The sequence below is a fragment of the Symphalangus syndactylus genome, chromosome 14 (genome assembly GCF_028878055.3).
Source record: "Symphalangus syndactylus isolate Jambi chromosome 14, NHGRI_mSymSyn1-v2.1_pri, whole genome shotgun sequence".
In the NCBI taxonomy this organism is placed as follows: Eukaryota; Metazoa; Chordata; class Mammalia; order Primates; family Hylobatidae; genus Symphalangus; species Symphalangus syndactylus.
The window spans coordinates 21,876,108-21,902,891 of record NC_072436.2 but is presented as its reverse complement, the minus strand read 5'-3'; the positions used below and the strand labels follow the sequence as shown (position 1 = coordinate 21,902,891).

Genomic DNA, 26,784 nt, shown 5'->3' with positions numbered 1-26,784 from the left:
AATAAATGCTTACATCAAAAAGATAGAAAAACTTCAAATGAACAACCTAACGACACTTCTTAAGAACTAGAGAAGCAAGAGCAAACCAAACCCAAAAGTCATAGAATAAAAGAAATAATAAACATCACAGGAAAAATAAATAAAATTGAAATGAAATAAACAATACAAAAAGCTGAAAAGTTTGAAAAGTTAAACAAAATGGACAAACTTTTAGCCAGACTAAAAAAGAAAAAAAAAGAACAAAGACAAAAATAAATAAAATCAGAGATAAATAGGAGAAATAACTGATACTGCAGAAATTCAAATGCTCATTAGTGGCTACTATGAGCAACTGTATGTCAATAAATTAGAAAACCTAGAACAAATGGACAAATTTCTAGACACATACAATCTACCCAGATTGAACCATGAAGAAATCCAAAACCTGAACATACCAATAACAACTAACAAGATTAAAGCTATAATAAAAAGTCTTCCAGCAAAGAAAAGCGAGGGACCTAAAAGCTTCAGTGCTGAATTCTACCAAATATTTAAGAATAACTAATACCAATCCTACTCAAAATTATTCTGAAAAATAGAGGAGGAGGGAATACCTTGAAACTCATTATGTGAGACCAGTATTGCCCTGATCACCAAAGACACATCAAAAAAAGAAAACTACAGTCCAATATCACTGGAATATTGATGTGAAAATCCTCATCAAAATACTAGCAAACCAAATTCAACAACATATTAAAAAGATCATTCATCTTGCTCATAGTTGGATTTATCCCAGAGATTCAAGGATGGTTCAATGTATGGAAATCAATGTGATACATCATATCAACAGAATAAAGGGCAAAAAAGATATGATCACTTCAACTGATGCCAAAAAAGCAATTGATAAAATTCAACATCTCTTCATGATAAAACCCTCAAAAATCTCGGTGTAGAAGGAACATATCTCAACAAAACAAAAACCATATATGGCAAACCTACAGCTAGTATCATACTCAATGGGGGAAAGCCTTTTCTCTAAGATCTGGAACACAACAGTGATGTCCACTTTCACCATTGTTATTCAACATAGTACTGGATGTCCTAGCTGTGGCAATCAGATAAGAGGCAGAAAAAAAGGGCATCCAAAACAGAAAGGAAGAAATCAAATCATCCCTGTGGGCAAATGGTATGACCTTATATTTGAAAAATCCTAAAAACTACACCAAAAAGCTATTAGAACTGATAAAGTCAGTAAAGTTGCAGGTTACAAAATCAATATACAAAAATCAATAGCATTTCTATATGCTAACAGCGAGCAAACTGAAAAGAGATCAAGAAAGTAATCCCATTGACAATAGCTACAAATAAAATAAGATACCTAGCAATAAACTTAACCAAAGAAGTAAAAGATCTCTATAGTGAAAACCATAAAACATTGATACAAGAAATTGAAGAGGACACAAAAAAGGAAAGATATTCTATGCTCATGGATTGGAAGAATCAATATTGTTAAAATATTCATACCACCCAAAACAATCTACTTATTCAATACGATCTCTATCAAAATACCAATGACATCCTTCACAGAATAGAAAACAAACTAGTATTTATATGGAACCACAAAAGGCCCAGAATAGACAAAGCCACTCTTAACAAAAAGAACAAAACCGAAGGAATCACATCCCCTGACTTCAAATTATACTACAGAGTTATAATAACCAAAACAGCATGGTACTGGCATAAAAACAGACACATAGACCAATGAACAGAATAGAGAATGCAGAAATAAATCCATACATCTACAGTAAACTCATTTTCAACAAAAGGACCAGGAACATACATTGGGGAAAGTCTCTTCAATAAATGATGCTAAGAAAACTGGATATCCACATGTGGAAGAATGAAACTAGACTCCTATCTCTCACTGTTTACAAATATCAAATCAAAATGGATTAAAGACTAAATTATAAGTCCTCAACCTAGGAAACTACTACAAGAAAACATTGGGGAAACTTCCCAGGGCATTGGTCTGGGTAAAGATTTCTCTACCCCACAAGCAGAGGTGACTAAAGCTAAAATGGACAAATGAAATTACATCAAATTAAAAAGCTTCTGCACAACAAAGCAATCAATCAAGTAAAGAGACAACTCATAGAGTAGGAGAAAATATTTGCAAACTATCCATCTAACAAGTGATTAATAATCAGACTATATAAAGAGCTCAAACAACTTAATAGGAAAAAATCTAATAATCCAATTCAAAATGGGCAAAATATCTGAATAGATAGCTCTCAAAAGAAGACATACCAATGACAAATAGGCATATGAAAAAGGGCTTAATATCATTGATCATCAGAGAAATGCAAATCAAAACTACAATGAGACATCATCTCACCCCAGTTACAATGGCTTTTATCCAGAAGACAGGCAATAACAAATGCTGGCAAGGATGTGGAGAAAAGGGAATCATCATACTGTGTTGGCGGGAATGTAAATTAGTACAGCCACTATAGACAACGTTTGCAGGTTCCACAAAAATTTAAAAATAGAGCTACCATATGATCCAGCAATCCCACTACTAGGCATATACCCCAAAGAAAGGAAGTCAATATGGCAAAGAAATATCTGCACTCTCATGTTTATTGATGGACCATTCACAAGAGCCAAGATTTGGAAGCAACGTAAGTGTCCATCAACAGATGACTGGGTAAAGAAAATGTGGTACATACACACAATGGAGTATTATTCAGCCACAAAAAGAATGAGATCCTGTCATTTGCAACAACATGGATGGAATGGAGATCATTATATTAAGTGAAATAAGCTAGGCACAGAAAGACAAACTTCATATATTCTCATTCATTTGCGAGAGCTAAAAATTAAAACAATTGATTTCATGGAGATAGAGAGCAGAAGGATGGTTACCAGAGGCTGAGAAGGGTAGTGGGGTGGTGGGGAAGTGGGGATGGTTAATGGGTACAATAATACTGTTAGTAGAATGAGAGCTAGTATTTGATAGCACATTGTTCCCAGATTATATTACATGTGAATATAATTATATATTACCGTGACATTCTTCACAGATTTTGTTACATGTACAATATATTAATATGACTATACAGACTATATTAATATGTGCAATATATTGTTGACTATAGTCAACATATATTAAAACAACTAAAAGAGTATAACTGGAATGTTTGTAACACAAAGAAGTGATTAATGCTTGAGGCAATGAATACCCCATTTATCTGATGTTTTTATTATGCACTGCATGCCTGTATCAAAATATCTCATGTACCCCATAAATATATACACCTACTATGTACCCATTAAAATTAAAAGTTAAAAGATAGAAGATTTAAGTAAAATAATGTTAAGTATCATATCTGAGTCACTCAGTAAATTACAGTTAGAATATGCTGCTATTCAAAATAAAGATAATAAAATGAAGAGGATGGACGGGAGGAGAAGAACAAGAAAGAAGGGGAAGATCTAGGAGGAGTGGAAGCAAGTAGCCGACTTAAGAATATATTAACACCCTGGGAAGATGAGAGATGATGAAGGTGTAAAATACAAGTGTGTCAGTTGAAAAGGTTCCCTTAATACATACCTCCATTAATAAAAACTGTGTTGCAGATATATATTTTTAATCATATTTATCTAAACTTTTGTTGTTATATTCTCAGTATCTAAAATCTCCAGATCAATATCTCTTACATATACATACTAACTAGGTAGACACAAATACGTGTACATGTTTGTACAAACACCTGTGTATAATAATACAAATTCTTCAAGACTCTGTCTCAATAATAATAATAATAATAATAATACAAATTCTTGGCCGGGCGCGGTGGCTCATGCCTGTAATCCCAGCACTTTGGGAGGCCAAGGCGGGCAGATCACAAGGGCAGGAGATCAAGACCATCCTGGCCAACACAGTGAAACCCTGACTCTACTAAAAATACAAAAAATTAGCCGGGCGTGGTGGTGGGCGCCTGTAGTCCCAGCTACTCGGAGAGGCTGAGGCAGGAGAATGGCGTGAACCCGGGAGGCGGAGCTTGCAGTGAGCCGAGATGGCGCCACTGCACTCCAGCCTGGGTGACAGAGCGAGACTCCATCTCAAAATAATAATAATAATAATAATAACTCTTATGTGTTGTAATGTTTTGCTTCAAGCATCAAGCCTTACACTAGACCAGTTCTCATCTACTCGCAGCCTTCTTAAGTGACCTTACCTTAAGTGATATCCAATCCCCCATTTCTTCTTTAGAAACAAAGAAGAGCCTGCACACTTTAGCTTCCCTTGGGAGAGAAATACTTTCCTGTCTGAAAAAGAAGAAGAGCAAAGATGAAAGTTTGTTAAAAAGTGGCCCATTCATTTCCAAGAAAAGACAGGTAATCATCTCTATAATCAAACTTTAATTCAGGAACTTCTAAGGTTTTAAATGCAGGACTTGATAAGGACTCAATGAAATAGACACATTTTAATCTCGTTTACATGCCGTTTTGCAATCCATCCCATCAGGGAGGTTAAATTTTGTGGATATATGTTCTAATATAGAAAATTATCCCATTATATATTTTAACAGATGAAACATTAAAATCATTTGAATATTTCAAGTGGATTTCCCTCAATTCTGAGTAAAAGGATTGATCTCTTAGAAACTCAGCTTCACTTATTTTGCAATAAGCGAGTTTCCTGGCAGATCATGCTTCTATGTGACCAAATTATATAAAATTCTGCAAGATACACTGAAATGGTTGCAAGAGGCTTTTTGTCCAGTTCAAATTACCACCAGCCATTCAATTTACCAGATACAGCTAGATTACCGAATTACAAAATATAACTGCTCAGAGACCAATCCATATTTTTCAGATCTCTTAAAGTCCTCCTCAGGATACTTAACAGAAACCAGTGATTACCCGCCAGGATGTCAGCCTCATCCATGAACTGGGTACTGAAGAGGATCACGCGGTCTGTTTTGCGGTCTTTCAGAAGGTTCCATACTTGGTGTCTTGAAAAGGGATCCAATCCAGCAGTTGGTTCATCCAACAGGAAAATCTATAAACGAGGAAAGTATATAAAGCGGTTTTCCACAAAGGTGAGGTTCTTCCAGAAAACAATGCAAAAACCATATTGATTATATTTAACAGAGTATTATGGTTAGGATTTAGATACTCTATTTCATGTTCTATTATGAATATTTTATAACACATGTCCTTTGCAAATAAAATATTTGAACTATTACCAAAAGTTCCATTTTTTAAATTTTGAATTCACCTGCAAATTCAGTGTGACTCACCTGAGGATCTCCTAAAATGGCAATCCCAAAGGTTAGCTTCCTTTTCTGTCCACCACTTAAGTTTTGAGCAAGAACATCCTGAATATTTTTCATTTCCAATTCCAGCAAAACTCTTTGTATCTAACCAAAAGACAGTATTTATGTCATATACCAAAATTTATTCCTTTTTTTAAAATTTACAAATACAAGGCTGTAAAGTGTAAATGGTTAAAAGCACAAACACTGGGCCAGGCACGGTGGCTCACACCTGTAGTCCCAGCACTTTGGGAGGCTGAGGTGGGCAGATCACGAGGTGAGGAGTTCGAGACCAGCCTGGCCAACATGGTGAAACCTCGTTTCTACTAAAAATACAAAAATTAGCCAAGCATGGTGGCGCGTGCCTGTAATCCCAGCTACTCAGGAGGCTGAGGCAGGAGAATCGCTTGAACCTGGGAGGCAAATGCTACAGTGAGCCGGGATAGGGCCATTGCACTCCAGCCTGGGTGACAAGAGCAAAACTCTGTCCTCTGGCTCAGAAAAAAAAAAAAAAAAAAAAAAAAAAGCACAAACACTGGAGCCAAACTTCCCGGGTTTGAAGGTCACGCATATTGACTAGTAAGTTGGTCAAGTTACTTGCTCCCTTGAACCACATGTATAAAATAGGGATAATAATAGCACCTATCTCATAGGGTTGCTATGAAGAATAAATGATTTATTAGATTTAAAGTCAAGGATATGCTTGGCACATTATAAATTATATGCAATATTAGCTGTTGTTTAAATTGGATTTTCTTGTCTGACAATTGTACAATGATTTGCACACAAGTAATTTAAAATTAAAACTCAGTGCAAATGGTTTTAATAATCTCATTTTGACCAACACATTAACTTTAACATATTTTTGTACCTCTTTATCCACTTCTTGTGGCAGAATCCCTTTTATCTTAGCAAAGAGTCCGAGGTTTTCTCTTACAGTGAGGAAGTCAAATTGCACATTGGATTGTGGACAAACTCCAGTCAGCTTGCTGAGATTTTCTAGGTCAGCCACTTCTGAAAGCTTATTGTTATAGATGGTGACTGAACCTGTAACAAAGGAAAAGTTAATATCAAGATAAGGCTTAAGATATTTCTTAATAAAATTGCTGTTAATTAAATGCTATATGTATGACTTTATCTTCACAGTTTATACAATTCAGGCATTAGAAACTTCTACTTTAGTTGCATAGTATATTCAAACTATGTTCCCATCTGCAGCTTTTCCCATCAAGGTGTAGTCTCTTTGTCTACCCCTCACATTTAGCTTTGCCTATATACCCCATAGGATTCTAGCAAATGTGATACAAGCAGAGTCTGATGAAGAGCTTCCACCTAGTGATTTGTCTTTGCTTGCTGCTGGGATCATGGGGATCATTGGGTGAAGAATCCCAGCGGGGCTTCTGAAAGATATATTTCCATGTGGGAAGAGACATGCAACTGTCCTAACAGAAGCCCCAGATATGTGAGTGAGGCCATAGTAAATCCAGCCCCAGTCACTTTGGTCCAGAATAGAAAAACTGCCCAGTCAACCCACAGAATCACGAGGAGCAGTAAGACATGAAGTCAACTTAAATGCCTATCAAAGACAGACTAGATAAAGAAAATGGGGGTGCATATACACATGGAATATTATGCAGCTATAAAAAAGAATGAGATTATATCTTTTGTGAGATTATATATTTTGTGGGAGCATGGATGGAGCTAGAGCCTATCATCTTTAGTAAACTGATGCAGGAACAGAAAATGAAATACCATATGTTCTCACTCATAAGAGGGAGCTAAATGATAAGCACTTATGAACACAAAAAGGCAAATAACAGATACTGGGGTCTACTTGATGGGGGAGGGTTGCAGGAGGGAGAGGAGCAGAAAAGATAACTATTGGGTACTGGGCTTAATACCTGGATCATGTAACATGTGCAACAAACCCCCATGACATGTGTTTACCTATGTAACAAAGCTTTACGTGGACCCCCAAACCTAAAATAAAAATTTTTAAAAATAAAAAAAATACCATATTGTTTAAAAAAAAAGAGCTGACAGATAGAAGCTGGAATGTCAAATGGCAACTAATGACCATGAAAATAGTTATTATGAAATACTCAGATTCCATATGCAATATACCAGTTGAATATTACATACTTCTACAGAATATTACTATTATATAAAATTCCATTTTTCACTAGGTACGTGTGTTTGTGATTAACACTTGAAAGAACTTCATATTAACAGCTGATTTATTTGTCAATTGACTTTGAAAACAAACTAGTTTGTACCTTTGGTGGGAACAGACAATCCACTAAGAATGTTTAGCAGTGTTGACTTTCCAGCTCCACTGTGACCAAGTATTGCAGTGATTTGGCCTTCGTAAATGTCAAATACCAGATCTAGGAAGAAAAAAAGAAAGGAAAGAAAGATAAGATAAAGGGATGAAAAACAATTAAAACCACAAATAATATTCTATTATGGAGCCAATGAATTGTTATTAATTCTCTTGAATGGTTGTCTTTTCTATATATATAAATATAGTGGGTTGTTAAGTTCAAAATAAAACATTAAAAGTTCCCTGTATAAACTTATTTCTCAAAATAGCTTCTTTTGAAATTTTGAAATTACTTAGTTTAAATGAATGAAACATGTCTATATAATAGGTTCATTGACATTGCCTGCATATGGTAGGTCAATGTTAATATTTATTAAATGGAATAATAGATTAATAGTAAATTATTACATGGCTAAAACTCCTTTGAAGTAAGTGACATTTTCATATGAAAGAAAAACATACAGTATCTACCAATAGCTTTTGGATTACAGAAGAAAAACTTGAGTTTATAGAAAAAAAAACCAGAATATCCTTACACTACCTCAATATTATCCAGTATAGATTCTAAATACATCTATTTCTAAAACATACTAATTTTTTTCTAACTTTTATAAAGTAGAAGCAATATGTTAGAAAAAAAAGTCTTATGTAGCTCAAATAACTCTTTTCAAGTCTAAAATACCACCACTAATTATTCACCAAAAGCAAAACTGAATTAAAATCAGGAAATCAATATTAATATAACAAATATTTTCTCTCTCTCTCTCTTTTTTTTTTTTTTTTTACCTTTCAAGGCTTCTATTTTATCAGGCTTTCCTTTATATTCTTTTGTAACATTTCTGATTCTGAAAAAAAGAAAAGATACTTCAAAGTGACAATTTTCTTCAGTTTGTAATTTCCAGTTTGGTAGACAGGATTGGATGAATCTTATCTTCAGGGTACTTGAAGATCTAGGTCTTCACTCTCACACAGTCATAGCTGTGTGATAGAATCCGCTAGAATACCGCTTGCCAACTCTCTCTGCACATTGGCGTCATGTGAGGAGTTATATGTGAGGAGTTATATGTGAAGAGTTATGAGAATTTCACTGGGCTTGGGACCCATAAGCAAAGGTTCCATAGATTGGGGTATAAGCTAATATTAGTATTGGAGAGTGGGATCACTTCTGAATTGCAAAGCTAAGGAAGCTAGGCCAAGAGATGACATGGACATTTGATACCCAAAGGGTCCTGTGAACCACTGGCACAGGTTGGAAAGATCTTTGGCTATCCTGATTCAAGGTCTCCCAAGGTTCATTAAGAACTACAGTAAGAAAGACAATCAATGTGTCATAATAGCAAGAGCATGGGGTTCACAGTACTGCTCACCTACGCTTATCCCATTACAACCACTTAGTGCTCTGTTACCTTAACCAATGTACTTATTCCAGATCAGTTTCAGGTTTCACAACCTGAAAATTTGCAGGGCTTTAGGGCTGTGTTGGAAGGCAAGTAAAATACTTCATCTTGCATGTACAGTGCATAAAAGATGATATCGGTTACATGGTGATGATGGCTACAGAAAGGAATGAAATTAATTTATGCTTAGTACAATTATAGGTCTGGAATTCTAGGCGCTTAATCTGCATGGTTTTATTCTACCAGGTAAGTATATAATCCATAAACCAAATCAAACTTATGTTTCTTATTTTATCATCTACTATTCATAAAACATTCAGTCTCTATTCATAGAAAGCTGTTTAATTAGATTTTTTTTTTTTTTTTGAGGGAGAGTCTTGCTCTATCACCCAGGCTGGAGTGCAGTGGCACAATATTGGCTCACTGCAACCTCTGCCTCCTGGGTTCAAGCGATTCTTGTGCCTCAGCCACTCAAGTAGCTGGGATTACTGACGTGCAGCACCATGCTTGGCTAATTTTTGTATTTTGAGTAGAGATGGCGTTTGGCCATGTTGCTCAAGCTGGTCTCAAACTCCTGAGCTGAAGTGATCCACTTGCCGAAAGAAAGAAAGAAAGAAAGAAAGAAAGAAAGAAAGAAAGAAAGAAAGAAAGAATTCCCAAAGTGTTGGGATTACAGATGTGAACCACCACTCCTGGCTAAAGCTGTTTAATTAGATATTCTTATTTTAAATTCCATTTTACCCTCATTCCACAGCACTTATAATTGGGCAAGGTGTTAAAGAGATCAAAGAGGAACAAAAAGAAACACACAAACACATCAGATAAAGCCACTGTTTTGCTCTGAGCTGCTCTGCTAGAGTAAACCTAGCTTAGTTGTGGGACAAATAAAAATATGGAAGATAAATATGGAACAGCCTAAAATAACAAAATGAAATTGGCTCTTTAGAAGTTCAGCAACCTGGGATAATCTGAGACATTTCACAGGGGACTGACACAGGCTGGTCATTGATGATGAATATGACTTGGACAGTCAGGCATCTTAAGGACTTTCTTCCTATTTTCTCATATCTAGAAATAAAAGTCATCAGCACCAAACAAAATGGACATTTTGTTGTCACACAGAATGAGATATGCTTAACTCTGAAGGACACCTCTTCCTGAATTACCTTTGTATCTACCTCTAGGCCTTTTCTTTGTCCTTCTTTCTTCCTCTTTCATCTTCTTTTAAAGGACAAAAAATAGAAGAAAAATGCGAAGTTTAAAAAGCGGAGAGAAAAGGCCAGGTGCGGTGGCTCATGCCTGTAATCCCAGCACTTTGTGAGGCTGAGTGAAGTTGGGTGTTAGAGACCAGCCTGACCAACATGGAGAAACCTCATCTCTATTCAAAATACAAAATTAGCCGGGCGTGGTGGCGGGTGCCTGTAATTCCAACTACTTGGGAGGCTGAGGCAGGAGAATCACTTGAACCTGGGTGGTAGAAGTTGCGGTGAGCTGAGATTGCACCATTGCACTCCAGCCTGGGCAACAAGAGCAAAATTCCGTCAAAAAAGAAAAAAGGGGGAGATAGATGAGGTGGGGACAAAGAGTGAATAATTGAGACCTAGAAAGCAATGAGGGAGGCTGAGGATGAAGAGAAACAACAAGTAAAAGACTGAATCTGGGCAAGGGTTTTGTTGAATTATCTTAGCTGATAAAATTAAAGCTTTTACTTAGTGTAAATGTCGACAATGTTAGGCTGTAAGGGGTTGGTAAAGGGATCTTTCTTTGAACTTGAGGTGGAAAGTGACAGAGCAGCGTAGGTGAGGACAGGTGGGAACTGTCTACAGAGCACACCTGCTTGCCTCAGGTGCTAACTCTTAGCTTCCTGCCTTTTTGGCCTGTTCTCCACCTGCAGCCTTATTACCTGATGGCTTCTTTCCCTTGGAAATCTGGAGGCACTGGTTCAAAAGAGTCATGAGATGAAGGATCGGCATCCATTTCATCTTCAAGGGCCACGTGATCAGTCTTTTGTGTTTGAGACCAAAATGAGGACTTCAGGAAAAACAAAGGTGGACGTCGATATCCATATTCATCTACATGGCCAGAAGACAATTAAATATTGGGTCAATCACCATGTTAGGGAGGAGAGTCACAGTAATGTAGCACGGCAATGCAGCCCCTTTGTCGCTAAACCTGAACATGTGGTCAACACCAGGTAGTGCGCGTTTTGACACATGTAGCTTTATAAGGAAAAAAAAAATTACCAGATGTCTCTACTATAATAGATCCTATAGGAAGCAATGAAAATGTGACTTTTAAATACTTCAAAAGGAATTTAAATAAATGCTTTAGAATTTCTTAACCTCAAGAAAGACAGATTGAATTGCTAATGTAAGATGCGCAGGCATGCTGAATTCTGTCTAGAAGACCAAGTGTCATGACATAGGCAAAGAAAGAAGAAACTGAGAACGACTATTGGATACCTTATAAAAAATCCAAAAGAAGATAGAATAGGATTTAAGAAAAGTAAATGACACATTTGTAAGAAAGAAAAAGAACACGATAAAATAATTAATTGAAACTTAACACAAAGTGAATATTTTAAAAGCTTTTTTGTATTTCTGCTTTATTTCATCCCCAAACTATAATTTTCCTCTTAAGCAAATTTATGATCCGCTTTAAAGACATATTACTCATAAACATGTTGCTGGAAACGAATCCAGCTGTATTAGTATTCTATCACCACTTCCGTTTTTCTTCATATTAGGAAACATTATGAAATGGAAGAATCGTACTTCACTAACATTCTGCAACTACCTCCACTGTAAGGTTATGGGTTTTCAAACTTCTGTGTACTTCTCACATGTTCAGTTCTTCATTCATGCAATAAATGTCTTACACTCTCTGTATATCTGCCACATGGTATGTTGTTAGTACCTATCTCTCCCTTTTGACAAAAGAAAAATCTAGCAAATAAAAGCATGCCGCCATAACTGGATACCTTCTGAAACCAGATTTACCATGAAATAATTCTGTCATTTTATCCAGTTATTCCATTTTATCTGTCATTCATATTTATTATCTTTAAAAGCATTTTGAACAAAGTCACCTCTGGTCTTAAGTTCAAGCTTAGTGAGCAGATAATAATTAGGAAGAAAAGGGAACAACTCACTTATTTGGATGAAATAAATTTTCTGGTTATAATAATAAAATACTATGCTTTTGAAATTGGAAAAAGTGTGGATATGAAAGGTATTTTTGTGATACAATGTTAAGTAAAAAATAAAACGCAGACATGAAAATATAACAATATGTGATATAACTTGATAAAACATACAAAGAGAATATTTAAAGTAATATCATTAGAATATGTTTGAAACAAGGACTAAAAAAAGATGGAATATATCACTTAGTGCACACCAAAATAAAATTTAAATTGGTTAGGGAAAACAATTACCTAAGATGATACTAATAAGCAATTGTAAACACAGTGACATCTGTTTGTGGATCCACTGAGAATAAACACATTGGAAAAGCAAACAAAAATGAAAAATAATACAACCAGGATGTTTTAATAAGTAGAAGGAGAAAAGGAAGAATTAGTAAGTGCAAGGGTCACACGAGTAAATTTCCTGAACTATACACAGCACTCCAGGGATATACAGTATGATAGAAACACAAAAAAAAGTCAGTGAGATTTTGCCATAAAAACAAAAGTAGAACAGAGAAAATATATTTAAATATGTGTCTTAAATAAGCAATGTTAACAAGGGGTAGAAAGCCTTAAAACATTAGGAGGCAAAAAAGTAATTTTGCTAATCAGTTATGTAATTTTTACCTCTACTGGAAAAAAACAAATGAAAACATACCATATTCAAACAATTCTAATTGTATAATAAGTGTGCTAGCCAGCCATAGTGGATCCTGACATCTTTTGTTCTGGGTTCTTTTAAAAGGCAGAGACAGTAATTCTTAAAGGATTATCTTAAAAACAACAAAAGCGAAAACAAAACAAGATGAATTTTCTGCCTCAAGATGTGGCTTTCTGTCTTCCTGCTCACCCTTCCCCCTTCTTCCCTTTCCACAAGTGTGTATTCATTGCTTTTTGAATAAAGGGCCCTTGGCATTCTGTCTTGAATAGGAAACGCAGAAGGGAGAATCAGGCCATGCCTTTGGTTATAAAAGGAGGGAGAAAAAAGTGAAGCAAGCAGGGCACTGTGGCTCATGCCTGTAATCCCAGCACTTTGGGAGGCCGAGGCGGCTGGATTACCTGAGGTCAGGAGTTCGAGACCAGCCTTATCAACATGGTGAAACCCCATCTCTATTAAAAATAGAAAAATTAGCCAGGCATGTGGCACACATCTGTAATCCCAGCTACTTGGGAGGCTGAGGCAGGAGAATTGCCTGAGCCGGGGAGGCAGAGGTTTCAGTGAGCTGAGATTGTGTCACTGCACTCCAGCCTGGATGACAGAGCGAGACTCTGTCTCAAAAGGAAAAAAAAATGTGAAGCACACAAGTATCTACTGAGTCTCTAGGGTGCATCAGACACTGTGCTGGGTGCTTATATCTCATCTGTGAACAAAATGAATCCCTGCTTTTGTGAAACTCATATTCTTGTATGTTGCAAGGTGATACAAATGAAAATTTATGATATATTGGCTTTCCTATTGTGAAATTCTGGGGAGATTTTTTTTTTAATGTAGATGCATTGATTAATTAAATCAGAATCTCTTCAGGTTGAGCTGGGCTTAGACTTGCTTTAAAATTCTTCACATGATTCTGTTGTCCAGCCAGAGCTCAGAACCATTGAGCTAAATAGTTAGACATAAGCAGCTATAAATGTCCATGATTACCAGAACTGTTTAGGAACTAGCTTTCTAAGAGGTCTAAAAAAAAAAAAATACCGTATACTCAAAGTGAAGTTCAGATAAAGGTTAGTGATTCTATAAACAAAATTCAGGCTTTAGTTCTGACAAGTCAAGTAGTGAGAAAGAAATGAAGAAATAATTTGGCCAGTAGCGACGACTTTGTTCCTCTCTTTGCTGTTGATACACAAAGTAGTTCTTAAAATATAAATAGTGTATCCATTAGGAGATTTATTTTCAGAAATAAAATTATTTAAATGATTTATGATTTTAATCATATCATTACTCACTTGGCAAAATTTTTTCAAAGTAAATCGCCAATGCCAGATAGAGGCAAGTATCAAACGCCAACATGAAGTTTGTTGCTACAATGAGATTTGAGCCATCCGATGGATGAGGAAATGCATTAGAATTCAAATCATAGTCCAAGTGTAAAAGCTGAAAATTAAAAAGTAATTAAGGGAAATTAGGTATAAGATACATTTTAAACAGTTAGGTTTAGCATAGTAATAAAATGACTATTCATTGCCTCATACTGAGAATAGAGTTATATAGGGAGACTGCCTCCTTTATGGTTCTCAAATCTATGCTTTGGAAGGCATGGACATGTGAGCAACTAGAATGTAATGTAGTAATTGCTATGATAAAAATATGTTCCAAATGAAATTGAAACATTAGGAGGAAGTAGGGCAGTATGGGAAAAGATGACATTTGAGATGGAACTTAGATGAACTTTTACCAAATAGGACACAGTCAAAAGGTGTGGTGATCCATGTAAACTGGTGGCATGAGGGAGAATTTCTGGGCAAAAGGCACTGGTGTGTTTAAGGAGAACCAGAAGTGGGCTCGTCTAGGATGTTCAAGTTAGTGAGCTGTTTATAATTAACAATCCTTTTGTTAAACACTAAATAATGGATATTTAATGGTTGACATTTCCATTTAATTAGAAGGAAGGCAAGGGGAATTCAATAAGAATCACATAAACAGAAAAGACATTTTATGAACAGAAACATAATTTACTAATGAATTTTCCAGATGTTTTAAATTTTTAATTTAATTTGATTTAATGGTTTTTAATCATGTATTCTCTTCAATTACTAGGTAAAAACATGAACTGGAATAGTTATTTGTAACTAGATTTGCCACATGTCCATATTTAATTAATAACCTAAGAAAATACTTTATATTGCCTTTAAATAATTGTATGTTTATCCTCTTTTTTCACTTTTTTTTTTTTTTTTTTTTTTGAGACGGAGTCTCGCTTTGTCGCCCAGGCTGGAGTGCAGTGGTGCAATCTCGGCTCACTGCAAGCTCCGCCTCCCGGGTTCACGCCGTTCTCCTGCCTCAGCCTCTCTGAGTAGCTGGGACTACAGGCACCCGCCACCGCACCCGGCTAATTTTTTGTATTTTTAGTAGAGACGGGGTTTCACTGTGGTCTCGATCTCCTGACCTCGTGATCCGCCCGCCTCGGCCTCCCAAAGTGCTGGGATTACAAGCGTGAGCCACCGCTCCCGGCCCTTCACTTTCGAAATGTCTTATTTTGCTGGGCTAGATAATTTCAAAGCTTTTAAAAGTTCTGTCTTTGCAACTTTACAACAGCCTTCGCTAGAATTTTAAGCCTTACAATGCTGAGTTTGTAAATGATTACAGCCTATGAATTCCAGAGGGACAGATGTTTCAGAAATGCCATTAATAGACATTCAGATGGCGTCTCACCTGGGCCATTCCAAGCACGAAGGCAAAGGGACTAAGCAAGCTTAAAATCCACTCCAAGGATGCAGGAAGGTGTCTGTACAGTGTTGTGAACCCCAGGCACCCCCAAAAGACAGTGAGGAGGAACACGACCAGGCCGGTGAGGAAAGATTTCTTTACCAAGATGCTCATTAAGAAAGCCAAAGCTACCTAAAATGAGAGAAGATCTAGTTGGTTTATGTTTCTCTAACATTATTACTAGCATAATAAAATAGATATACAAAATTATAGTTATTTTGTGTGTGTAACAGTTGTACATTATAGCTATTTTGTATATAACATACAAAACTATGTTCTGCAAATTGCACTAAAAATTGACATTACAAAACACCTCAAATCAAATTGTACCTGTTTATAGATTTTTCACATGCAAACAGAGTAGGCAGAAAAAAAAGGAGGCATATAGAGTAATCAGTCAGAAACATACACTTAATTTTTAGGCTATAGGTGGATGGAAAGATACTTAATTCACTAACTCACCAAAGACAATCCATACAAGAGTAAGAGGCTGAAGACTACCATGAAGCCAGACAAAATGATAAACTGGGTAGATTTTATAACAAGTGCCAAGAAAAAGGCCATAATGAAGATGAAACCAGCATAGAGCAAACCCCAGGAGAGCCTAATGTGGAAACAAAATGTTATTTTAGTATTTTATGTTCACTTGAAAAGACCTAAAATGGATTCTAACATAACTTTTAATTCACTTATTCATCCATTCATTCTCTCTTTCAACAGGTATTTGTTGGGTGTTCTAAGATATATAAATACAAGGTAAAAGTTTTGGGCAGAATTTTTTAGGAATTAGGAATATTCTTTGGGAATTAGGAATTGTTTTTCCTAAAATTGATTTCAGAAATACATTCACACACACATGCACACACACGTGCACATTGTTCTGGGGGGTGGGGGTGGTGGGGGTGGAAATTAGGTTTCCAGTCTAATGGATTTTGGATCGAACATTTTATTTGTTGCGTTCTTGCTCTGTAACCTTGGGCAACCTCTGTAACCCCTCTATTATTCCTTTATTTCTCTGGACACCAGGAATAATACTACCACTGAAGACTAAATAAGATGATGGCTATGTAGGGCACTGTCTTAATACAGGGTAGCCCCTCAGTGAACCTCAGACCCTTCTCTCCTCTCTGGAGTCTCTCCAAGTTCAGGACCATCACAAGTTTCCTCAGAGACAAGAAATTCTTCCTTGTGTATAATTCAGTCACGTCACTCCTTCCCCAAAAGCTGTTGTCATCTTTCTCTGGATGTGTTCACTGAAAATCTACATACTTGCCTTTAATTCCATTCATTGTTTTTGTTAAGAAAAAATTTTTTTGAATCCCATTATTTTATGTCAGAATAATTCACTTTCCTTTCCTCATCAATTTTTCTTTTGTTTTACAATATTCTTTGAAAATTATAATGAAATAATTTTAAAAATCAAAAACAAAACAGCTGCAAAACCAATACAATAATAACTCACACACATAACAATTAATATGTTAAAGAATATTTTAAGAATTTAGCAAACATTAAATCATTTTATTCTCCCAATAGGCCTATTCAGAATACCATTATTTTCCTCATCTTATTGATAGAGAACCTAATGAACAAGGGTGTTATGTAACTATGTTTCAAGTTCAGGGATTTTGGCTCTAGAATCCTTAGATTTCACTGCTCTGCTACGTTTCCCTCCAGTATTAATTCAAACAAGAGGTCAATATTTTTTTTTTTTTTTTTTTTGAGACGGAGTCTCGCTCTGTCGCCCAGGCTAGAGTGCAGTGGCGCGATCTCGGCTCACTGCAAGCTCCGCCTCCCGGGTTCACGCCATTCTCCTGCCTCAGCCTCTCCGAGTAGCTGGGACTACAGGCGCCCGCCACCGCGCCCAGCTAATTTTTTGTATTTTTAGTAGAGACGGGGTTTCACCGTGGTCTCGATCTCCTGACCTCGTGATCCGCCCGCCTCGGCCTCCCAAAGTGCTGGGATTACAAGCGTGAGCCACCGCGCCCGGCCAAGAGGTCAATATTGATTTATAAGATGTTAATATTGGAAGCAACTCTTCCAGACTCCTCATTTGTTGCCCTATGCGCAGCCCATCTGCCTCCCTAGCCTCTCTGTTATTTAATGTCCTACTCCCTGTAAACATCACCTCTGTGCCCTTTCAGTCAATTATTCATAAGTTCTCACACAGAACCTTGTCCATTCTTGGAATCACCCAACCTCTGACATTTTAAACCCACACTACCCAGCCCCTATTCACCATCCTATTTCGCCAGCTCATTTCCTCAGCTACACCCACCATGTTCCTCAGTCTCAAAGGAGTTCCTGGTCCTCGGCTTCTTTTTCCCTTCCAATCCCCTCCTGGTTCACATCCCACCTTTGTCTGGCACAGACACCAATGTCTATCTTGTTTACGCCTCTCTTGCCATGGCCATTCCTCATTACGCCTTCTTCACAATCACCCAACAACCTAACCCCAATCTTCTTCCATAACTCAGAGAAGGACAGTAACACGCAGCCTCAGCCTGGCAAGCATTACACCAATGACAATTTATACCATTCATGGGGATAAAGGATTTTTATATTTCTTTCCTTGTTACTAAAGAATGTTTAAAAGTGGTATTTTCTTATTGATGGCAACAAATTTTTTTAAATGGATATTGATGTGTGATAGTTGTGACATTTTTTCTGTAAAATTCTGCATTTGGCTCCTTATTTGTTTTCTCAAAGTTTTTAAATTTACTTTTTATGTTTCCTTAAAAGATTATCTTCCTCCTTTCTAAAAAAATCAATATTACTCTAATGGAAGTTGTATTTTCTTAAATGTTAGCACATTCTGTCCCCTTTTATCTTATTTCCTTTAGCAGTTCCTTCACAGTACAGTGAATCTGAAATAGATTTAGATATAATTGGGTCAGAGATTGTTAAATATATTAAATAACCAGCCTCTCTACTTAGTCCTGTAAAATTTCCAGAGGCAAAATACATTTCCTTTTTTTTTTTGTCCATCACCGCAGAGCATTTCTCCCCACTGAAATTAACTAAGTGGAAATTTGTTCATGATCTGAAATTATTCTGTTTAGGTGTCTCTTATTTGTACCCCGTGGTTGTGGAGAAACAGGTTTTAATAAAGACACATTGAAGAGGCCGGGCGTGGTGGCTCACGCCTGTAATCCCAGCACTTTGGGAGGCCGAGGTGGGTGGATCACGAGGTCAGGAGATAGAGACCATCCTGGCTAACATGGTGAAACCCCGTCTCTACAGAAAATACAAAAAATTATCCAGGCAAGGTGGCCGGCGCCTGTAGTCCCAGCTACTCCGGGGGCTGAGGCAGGAGAATGGCGTGAACCTGTGCGGCGGAGCTTGCAGTGAGCTGAGATCACACCACTGCACTCCAGCCTGGGCAACAGAGCAAGACTCCATTTCAAAAAAAAAAGATGCATTGAAGATTCCCAGTTTTCCTGAGTTCCTCCGTTTATTTATTTGTGCTGCGTTTGACTCACCAGAATGCTGAATCTCGAAGACCCATCATTGTCATTAAGCCCTTCATCCTTTTCCTCTCTCTTGTGACATTAACAGATGCATAGTAAATGAATGAGGAAAATGAAATAATGCAGGAAAAAAGGTACAAATCAGTTATAACTCCTGATTGACCAATGAAGGAATGCATCTTCATATTTTTTCCAGTAACTGACATCAGCTCCTCCAACACTGAGTGATTTGTTGTGATCTGAAGAAAGGCATTAATAAGCAAAATTTTTATGTTAATGAATAGCATGCTGTTTTCTTTTAACCATCTATTTTCCTGTGGATGTATAATTGGCCTATTGGCATTTGATACTAACCTAAATTTCCACTTCTATGTCCTGTCATTGACCTACTAGGAGCTTGGAGTCCAGGCATTCTGAGTTACTCACCATTCTCAGAATTTACTGTGTGTTTCATTACCTCCCTGCCTAACGTTACTTTGTGATTTGCTTGGCATGCCTTTTTTGAATTTATATATTCAGTAAGCCACCCCTCATCTCAAGCTTCAAGCTGGAATGTTATTTCAATTAGGCATTCTTCCATGGCATTCTAAGGCTGAGAAGGTTTTTACTCATTTACTTATGAGGACCTGATTTATAGTTCTGTAATAGTCTACTTCTGTTCTAACAATTTTCTTATATGCCTGGCTTCCCAACAAAGTTGAGTCCATGAATGAGATACTTTTTCTTCTGTTTGTATCTACATTCCATGGTATATAGTAACTTCAGTAAACTTCAGAGTGAGCAAAGGAAATAACAAAGCTATCCACTTATATTTTCTTTCGTGAAATTTTGATGCCTCTAATATCATTAACTTGCATTAACCATTAGTTTGCTTTGAACATTTTGTACTCACTTCTATAATAGCGGCATTAATGGCAGCTTGAAGAGCCACAAAACCTTCCTTCCAGAATACTGAAACTTCACAGTAAACATCTTCATTTGTTTCATAACAATGAGCTTTGTGAAAAAACAAATCATAACTATCATTACATCACTATCTATATTATTGAAATATGATTTTAACACTGATTATAGCAAACAGTGGACTTTACAATGACCCCAAATTCCAAATGTTCTTATTTTGACTCAAAGCTTATGAAAACATAAGTTATAATAATGATTCTCAAAATGAATCAGGCAGACTCATGAGGTGGCACACTCTTAGGAAATGTTTTACATTAAATTATAATACTCTAAGCTTTCTCATACCGTGTCCTGTGCTTTTCTGCTGATCAAGAATTTTGTTGATCTCTTCTCTTTTCTGATTTGTATTGTGAAAACCACGTATTTTAATGTTTTTCAAAAGTTCACAGAGCCTAACATGGATTGAGAAACACTAAACTAAACCTTTTTCTAACACTGGATATAACACAGGCATAATAAGCAAATGGAAGTTCAAGTAAGATTACTTACCACGCTTAAATCATGCCAATCAGAATATCTTTTGAAGAAAAGGATTTATTTGAAAAGAGCTATCAGTCCATTTAATAGTAAACTATATTGAAGAGATATCCTTGAATAAGATGAATTAAAATTGAGTATAGGAATTAAATGCATATTACATGAAATCATCTTGAAATATTTCAGATATACAAATGATATAAAAATACAATAAACACGCATGGACTCACTACGAATTTTCAAAATAAATGCATCATTTCAAATACAGTTAGAATCTCTTGTGCACTTCCCCAGCACCGAGTTTCTAACTAGCTAACTGCTTTCCTGAACGTTATGTTTATATATATGCCACTATGTGCCTCTAAACTATATATATGTAATTTAAAAAATTAAACTCTACTAATAATTATTATGAACTATGCTCATTTGTTCTATATTATGATTCTGAAATGTAAATAAATGGCCTCATTTAATTTTTTCTTCTTTTTTATGGTTATGGAATCCCATTGCAGGAATGTAAATCCATACATTTATCCATTCTCCTGTTGATAACAATTTGGTTAGTTCCTTTTTTCTTTTCGTGATTACCAGAAAAAAAATCTGCTGCTATAAAAATCTGTATATATGTCTTCTTGTAAATATATCTGTACTGGTCAGGATAGTCTCTTATATGTTACAGTAATAACCCCTAAATCTCAGTGATTTATCACAGTAAACGTGTATTTCTCACTCAGGCTACAAATTCAGCAGAGGTGTTTGGTAGGAGGGTTGAGTTGTACTGTCTGTATTATACACAACTCCTTAGTTTGCAGAAGCAGGTGAGAAAAGGTGAAGAACTTATACCTGCGTTTAAATGCCTTGGGTCTAGCTATCTTATTACGACTACAAAAAGTAATTATTCTATGTCCTCAGGAAGAAAAGGAGAATAGGCTGCAAATCTTTAACACAGGTATGAGAGTTTCACTAATAAGATTTCTATGATGATGAGTTATAGGCTATGTGCACATCAAGTTTAAGACTCGTATTTCAAATGTAACTTAAAACTACCATACCAAAATTAAAAGCACAGAAACCCATGAGAGCCATAACACAATAGCCAAGCAAGCAACCAAGTATTACATATTGTTTTATTTGTGGACGAATATGTATTAATTGCAATATCGTATGAGCTTCATGTTTTCAGTATAAGACATCATATGTTGTAAAATCTAGGTAATCACAGGGTTAATTGGATAAAATATGGGATTTGTTTATCTGCTACTTAAGACATAATCTTTTGGCTTACTTTGTGAGTCACACTCTAAATATTTGGTTTTAACATGTGATGTAATAAATTTTAATAAGGCTCCCTTTTGAAAGGGGAAGAGCTCTGTATGAGCAGAAAAATGTGTCTGTTGATGCAGTGAAATGAAGTTATTTTAATGTATTCCTTTTTACAGCTATGTAGGCAATTGTCAATCATATTTTTACCAGGAAAACAAAACTATATGTGTGAGTGTGTGTGTATACCTGTGTGAGAGAGAAATAGGGATGGAAGAGAGCACTAAGTCTAATGCATTACAATTCAGTTAAATTTTCAACATAAGTCAGACTACCCACGAGAGTATCATTTGGCCGGGCGCCGTGGCTCATGCCTGTAATCCCAGCAGTTTGGGAGGCCGAAGCGGGCGATCACCAGGTCAGGAGTTCAAGACCAGCCTGGCCAACATGGAGAAACCCCGTCTCTACTAAAAATACAAAAAAAATTAGCCAGCCGTGGTGGAAGGCGCCTGTAATCTCAGCTACTTGGGAGGCTGTGGCAGAAGAATCGCTTGAACCCGGGAGGCAAAGGTTGCAGTGAGCCCAGATCGTGCTTGCACTCCAGCCTGGGCAACAAGAGCAAGACTCCGTCTCAAAAAAAAAAAAAAAAAAAAAATATATATATATATATATATATACACAGATAGATAGACAGATGGATAGATAGAGATACAGATATAGATGTAGATATAATTTAAGATATTGCAGAGTGTGTGTGCTGGGGCGTGGAATGACCTCTGAAAACAGGCTGCAGGGGGCATCGTGTGGTTGGGCACGGACCCCGCAGTGCGAGGGGACCCTGAGCTCCCAAGGCTGAGGGTCAGAGGCAGGGCCTGGGGGCCCCAGGGCAGCCTCCACAGCCAGACACAGACACAATAAGCATCCTTGTCCATGACACAGGGGACACAGTGCTCAGTGAGCCAGGTCAGGATCAGATGCTGGTGGTCTCTGTCTAGTGCGGGTCTCGCTTTCTGACGCAGGTGCACCTTGGGCCCCCACAGGAAGCGGTCACATCCAGACTCACCAGGCCTGAGATGTTGGAAGATGGAGAGCGCTTGCCACGGGAAAAATCCTCCAGGAACACAAGAATGAAACTTGGCCTGCATCTGGGACATCCTTCTCTACGGCTGGTCTGCAAGGCAGGTGCTCTGCACATGCTCCTTGGCTGACTCCAAGGCAGAGAAGAAGCACGTGAGCCGCACCCCCACAGCAGGCATGGACATTTGCCTCCCTTTTATAATAGCTGTATTCAAATATGGTATCCTGGAAGCCTCGTTCTGACAGGATGAGAGCAGACTCTGTACTACAACACGGATTGGATAATAGTCTCCAACTCTGGTTAAGATTGTGCAATCAGAGATGGAGATTATTATCCAGTAAGAGTTGTCAAAAAGGTTCCTTGCGCAGGGATCGTCATGGACCGGAAGTGATGACGACCGGAAGTGATGACGGCCGGGAGTGTGTGCGGTGCGCACCTGCCTTGAGGCCAGCCTCAGACAAGGGTGTTCCGGGTGCAGGCGAAGCGTCCTCCATGTGTTCCTGGAGGACCGTCCCAAGACCCTCTCCATTCTCCCAACCTCTCCGGCCTGGTGAGTCTGGATGTGAGCGCATCCCACGGGTCCCAAGGCACAGAGAGAGAGGAACGGGGTAGGGGGAGGGAAGCGTGTGCAGGAGCCAGGAGCGCCAGGCTGCCCGGGCTTCACCCCATGGCCGCCGGGAGCTGTGGCCCCACTCGGCCAAAGGCAGAGTCCGGCCTTCCTGCTGCTGGCACTGTCACCTCCCTGGGGTCCTGCCTTCTGGGTCTGGCACTGGAAATAAGCTAGCGAAGCAAAATTTCGTGAATATTGGCCTTTGCATCTTTTTCTTCATTTTCAATGCTGGTTTTTCTGTTGGGTCATTTATGTTCTTACATTGATTTGAATAATCTTAAAATGTATTTTATAAATTAATTCTTCATGGGCTCATTTCTAGTGTAGATAGTTGTTTCCTAGTCTGGTCATTGTTCCTTAATTTTATTTTGCATTTCTTTCTTGCTGATACATAGGAATCTAATTGATTTTATGTATTCATCTTGCATCCTGTAGCCTGGCTTAATTCACATATTCATAGCCATCATTTTTGGATTGTGGTGTATTTTTCATGTACATAATAGTGTCAGCCACATACAATAACAGCTGTATTGCTTAAATGTTGGTTCTTATGCCTTTATTTTTGTTTTATTGTCGCAATTACACCTCCAGCACTGTGTGAAATAGAGGGGATGTGTCCAGGAAGTCTTGCTTGGTTCTGATTACAGAGGAAAAGCTTCAGTGGTCCTGTATTGTAATTTCATTTTAGACAAGCTTAGTCAGATTAAGGAAGCTGCCTTCCTTTACATTTGCTAAGAGTTATGACTAATTGTTGAATTTGAATAAATGCTTTTTTTACATATATTGTGAATAATAATGTTTTTCTCCTATTTTTCTGCAAATTGGATATTTTACATGATCTATTTTTTAATGTTAACCAATCCTGCATTTTTTTAGTATATCCCACTTGGTATCCATGTGTTATGTTTTCATATGTGGTTTAATTCATATGATACAATTTTTCTTAGAATATTTGTATCTCTAGCCGGATGCAGTGGCTCACGCCTGTAATCCCAGCACTTTGGGAGGCCGAGGCGGGTGGATCACCTGAGGTCAGGAGTTCGAGACCAGCCTGACCAACATGGCAAAACCCTGTTCCTACTAAAAATACAAAAATTAGCTGGATGTGGTGGTGGGAGCCTGTAATCCCAGGTACTCGGGAGGCTGAAATAGGAGACTTGCTTGAACCCGGGAGGCAGAGGTTGCATTGAGCTGAGATGGTGTCACTGCACTCTAGCCTGGGAGACAGAGCGAGACTGCATCTCAAAAAAAGAATATTTGTGTTTCTGTTAATGAAAGAGTGGGTCTATAATTTTCTTTTTATCTAATGTCCTGTTCAGATTGTGGTATCAACGTGATGCTAGCCTCACAAAACAAAATTGAAAAATAGTCCCTATATTTCTTCTCTTTGGAAGGGTCTGAGAAATTTAGGTGTTTACTTCCTTAAATATTTGGAATATTTATTTAGTCTGGGCATGGAATTCTACTTGTGGAACATAATTTGTTAGCTGTTTTTTTTTTTTTTTAACAATTCAAATCCTTTAGTATATATGGTAGTTTTCTTGTTTTACGTTATTTCTGTGTAAGTTTATTTTTCAATGTGATGTAATTTCATCTCTGTTGTCAAGCTTGCAGTCCTAAGTATTTCTCAAAATTTTCGTAGTAACTTGATGCACTGCTCTGTAGAGCAGGCCTCTGTTTCCATTCCTGATATTGGTCTTTTGCATCTTTTCTCTTTGCCTTAATCAGTTTCGCTAGTGGTGTATTTAGTATATTAATATTTATAAACCAACTTTTTTTTTTTTTTTTTTTTTGAGACGGAGCCTTCCTCTGTCGCCCAGGCTGGAGTGTAGTGGTGCAATCTGGGCTCACTGCAAGTTCCGCCTCCTGGGTTCATGCCATTCTCCGGCCTCAGCCTCCCGAGTACCTGGTACTACAGGCACCCGCCACCACGCCTGGCTATATAAACCAACTTTTATCCTTGATTTGTCTCCATTACATTTTTTTTTCCTATTTCATTGATGTCTGCTCTTTATTATTACTTTCATTCTGCATTCTTTCGTTCTCATCTTTTTTAGTTCTTGAAGGGTTTATGTGATTGATTTTCAATATTTTTTCTATTCTAACACATTGCGTTAACGTGTGTCCTGTTTCTCTCTAAGCGGGGATTTATCAGGCAGCCCACATTTTCCCATAGGTGTTTCCAGACCCTGTGTCTGCAGCCGCGTTGGCCTCCCAGTGTCTCCACCCTGTATGCCTGCAGCCATGTCAGGCTTTGTGTGTCTCCATCCTTGTGCCTGAAGGCTGTATCTTCTCTCTAGTATCACCATCCCATAATGACTGAAGCCTATGTCTGCCCTTGTGTATTGTCACCTGGTCTGTCCTCTGCCTGCAGTTTATGCCAGCTGTCAAGTCTCCATTTCTTGCACTTGCAGCCCATGCCAGGCGTGTGAGTCTCCATCCTGTGTGCTTCCAACACATTACTTGCTTTGAGTGTTGCCATCTCCTTAGCCTTCAGGCAGTAGCAGTCCTCCAGTGTCTCAATCCCTGTGCTTGCAGCCCATTCCGATATTTTCGTCTGTGTTCCCTGAGCTTCTGCCCATGCCAGCCTGTGTTTGCTGCATTCTTTATCCCTCTAATCCAAGTCCACAGTCAGTGTTTTCATTCATGCTTTTCAGTCGTGTCTGCGCTCGTGTGTCTCCTTCTGTGCCTTTAGCCCATTTTTCTCCTTTTTCTGGATCATTTCTCCCAGGAGACTATGCCCAAAACTCCTATCCCCAGTGTTTGTACCTGCAGCCAGTCTCTTTCGTTGGGTATCTCTGTCTGTTGTTACTGCAGCAGAGGCCTGTCATTGAGTGTACCTGCTTCCCATGCCTGTCTTCCTGTGTCTCCAGCCCTTGTGCATGCAGCCCACGGTAGGACTCTGGTGACTCCACCCTTCAGCCTACAGCCATATCAACCTTCGGGTGTCTTTATCTCTGTGCTTCCTGCCCATGCCAGCCTTCACCTACTCCTCTGTCCTGCCCCGGTACCCATGTCTGTCCGTGCTGTGCCTCTCTGCCATGCATCTGTAGTCAGTGAGCTCCCTTTGTATCTGGATGCCTTATGACTCTAGCCCAGGTCTTCTCTCCTGTGCCTGCAACTCATGTCTGCCCTTGAATGTCCCCATCCTCTGTGCTTGTTGCCCATCAGCAGGGCCTAGCGTGTTTCCACTCTCAGTGCCTGCACCCATGTCTGTCTCTAGGGTCTCCACTCATGGTGCCACGGTTTGATTTCCCATCTCTACTCTCCTGGGGTGGATTCTGGCATT

The 26,784-nt window shown here is 38.0% G+C and overlaps 1 protein-coding gene across 1 annotated transcript in view; it reads right to left on the bottom strand.

The window, feature by feature from the left end:
- Positions 1–26,784, bottom strand: part of LOC129463144 (ABC-type organic anion transporter ABCA8) — a 97,378-nt gene that overhangs the window by 49,327 nt on the left and 21,267 nt on the right. The window contains exons 5-16 of the mRNA XM_055243690.2: positions 20,000–20,103; positions 19,120–19,346; positions 16,100–16,241; positions 15,584–15,769; positions 14,158–14,305; positions 10,927–11,095; positions 8,413–8,471; positions 7,580–7,690; positions 6,175–6,350; positions 5,289–5,408; positions 4,909–5,047; positions 4,221–4,311 (exon numbers count right to left, since the gene is read on the bottom strand). Coding sequence (XP_055099665.1) covers positions 4,221–4,311; positions 4,909–5,047; positions 5,289–5,408; positions 6,175–6,350; positions 7,580–7,690; positions 8,413–8,471; positions 10,927–11,095; positions 14,158–14,305; positions 15,584–15,769; positions 16,100–16,241; positions 19,120–19,346; positions 20,000–20,103 — 1,672 coding nt within the window. The remainder of the gene's footprint in view (positions 1–4,220; positions 4,312–4,908; positions 5,048–5,288; positions 5,409–6,174; positions 6,351–7,579; positions 7,691–8,412; positions 8,472–10,926; positions 11,096–14,157; positions 14,306–15,583; positions 15,770–16,099; positions 16,242–19,119; positions 19,347–19,999; positions 20,104–26,784) is intronic.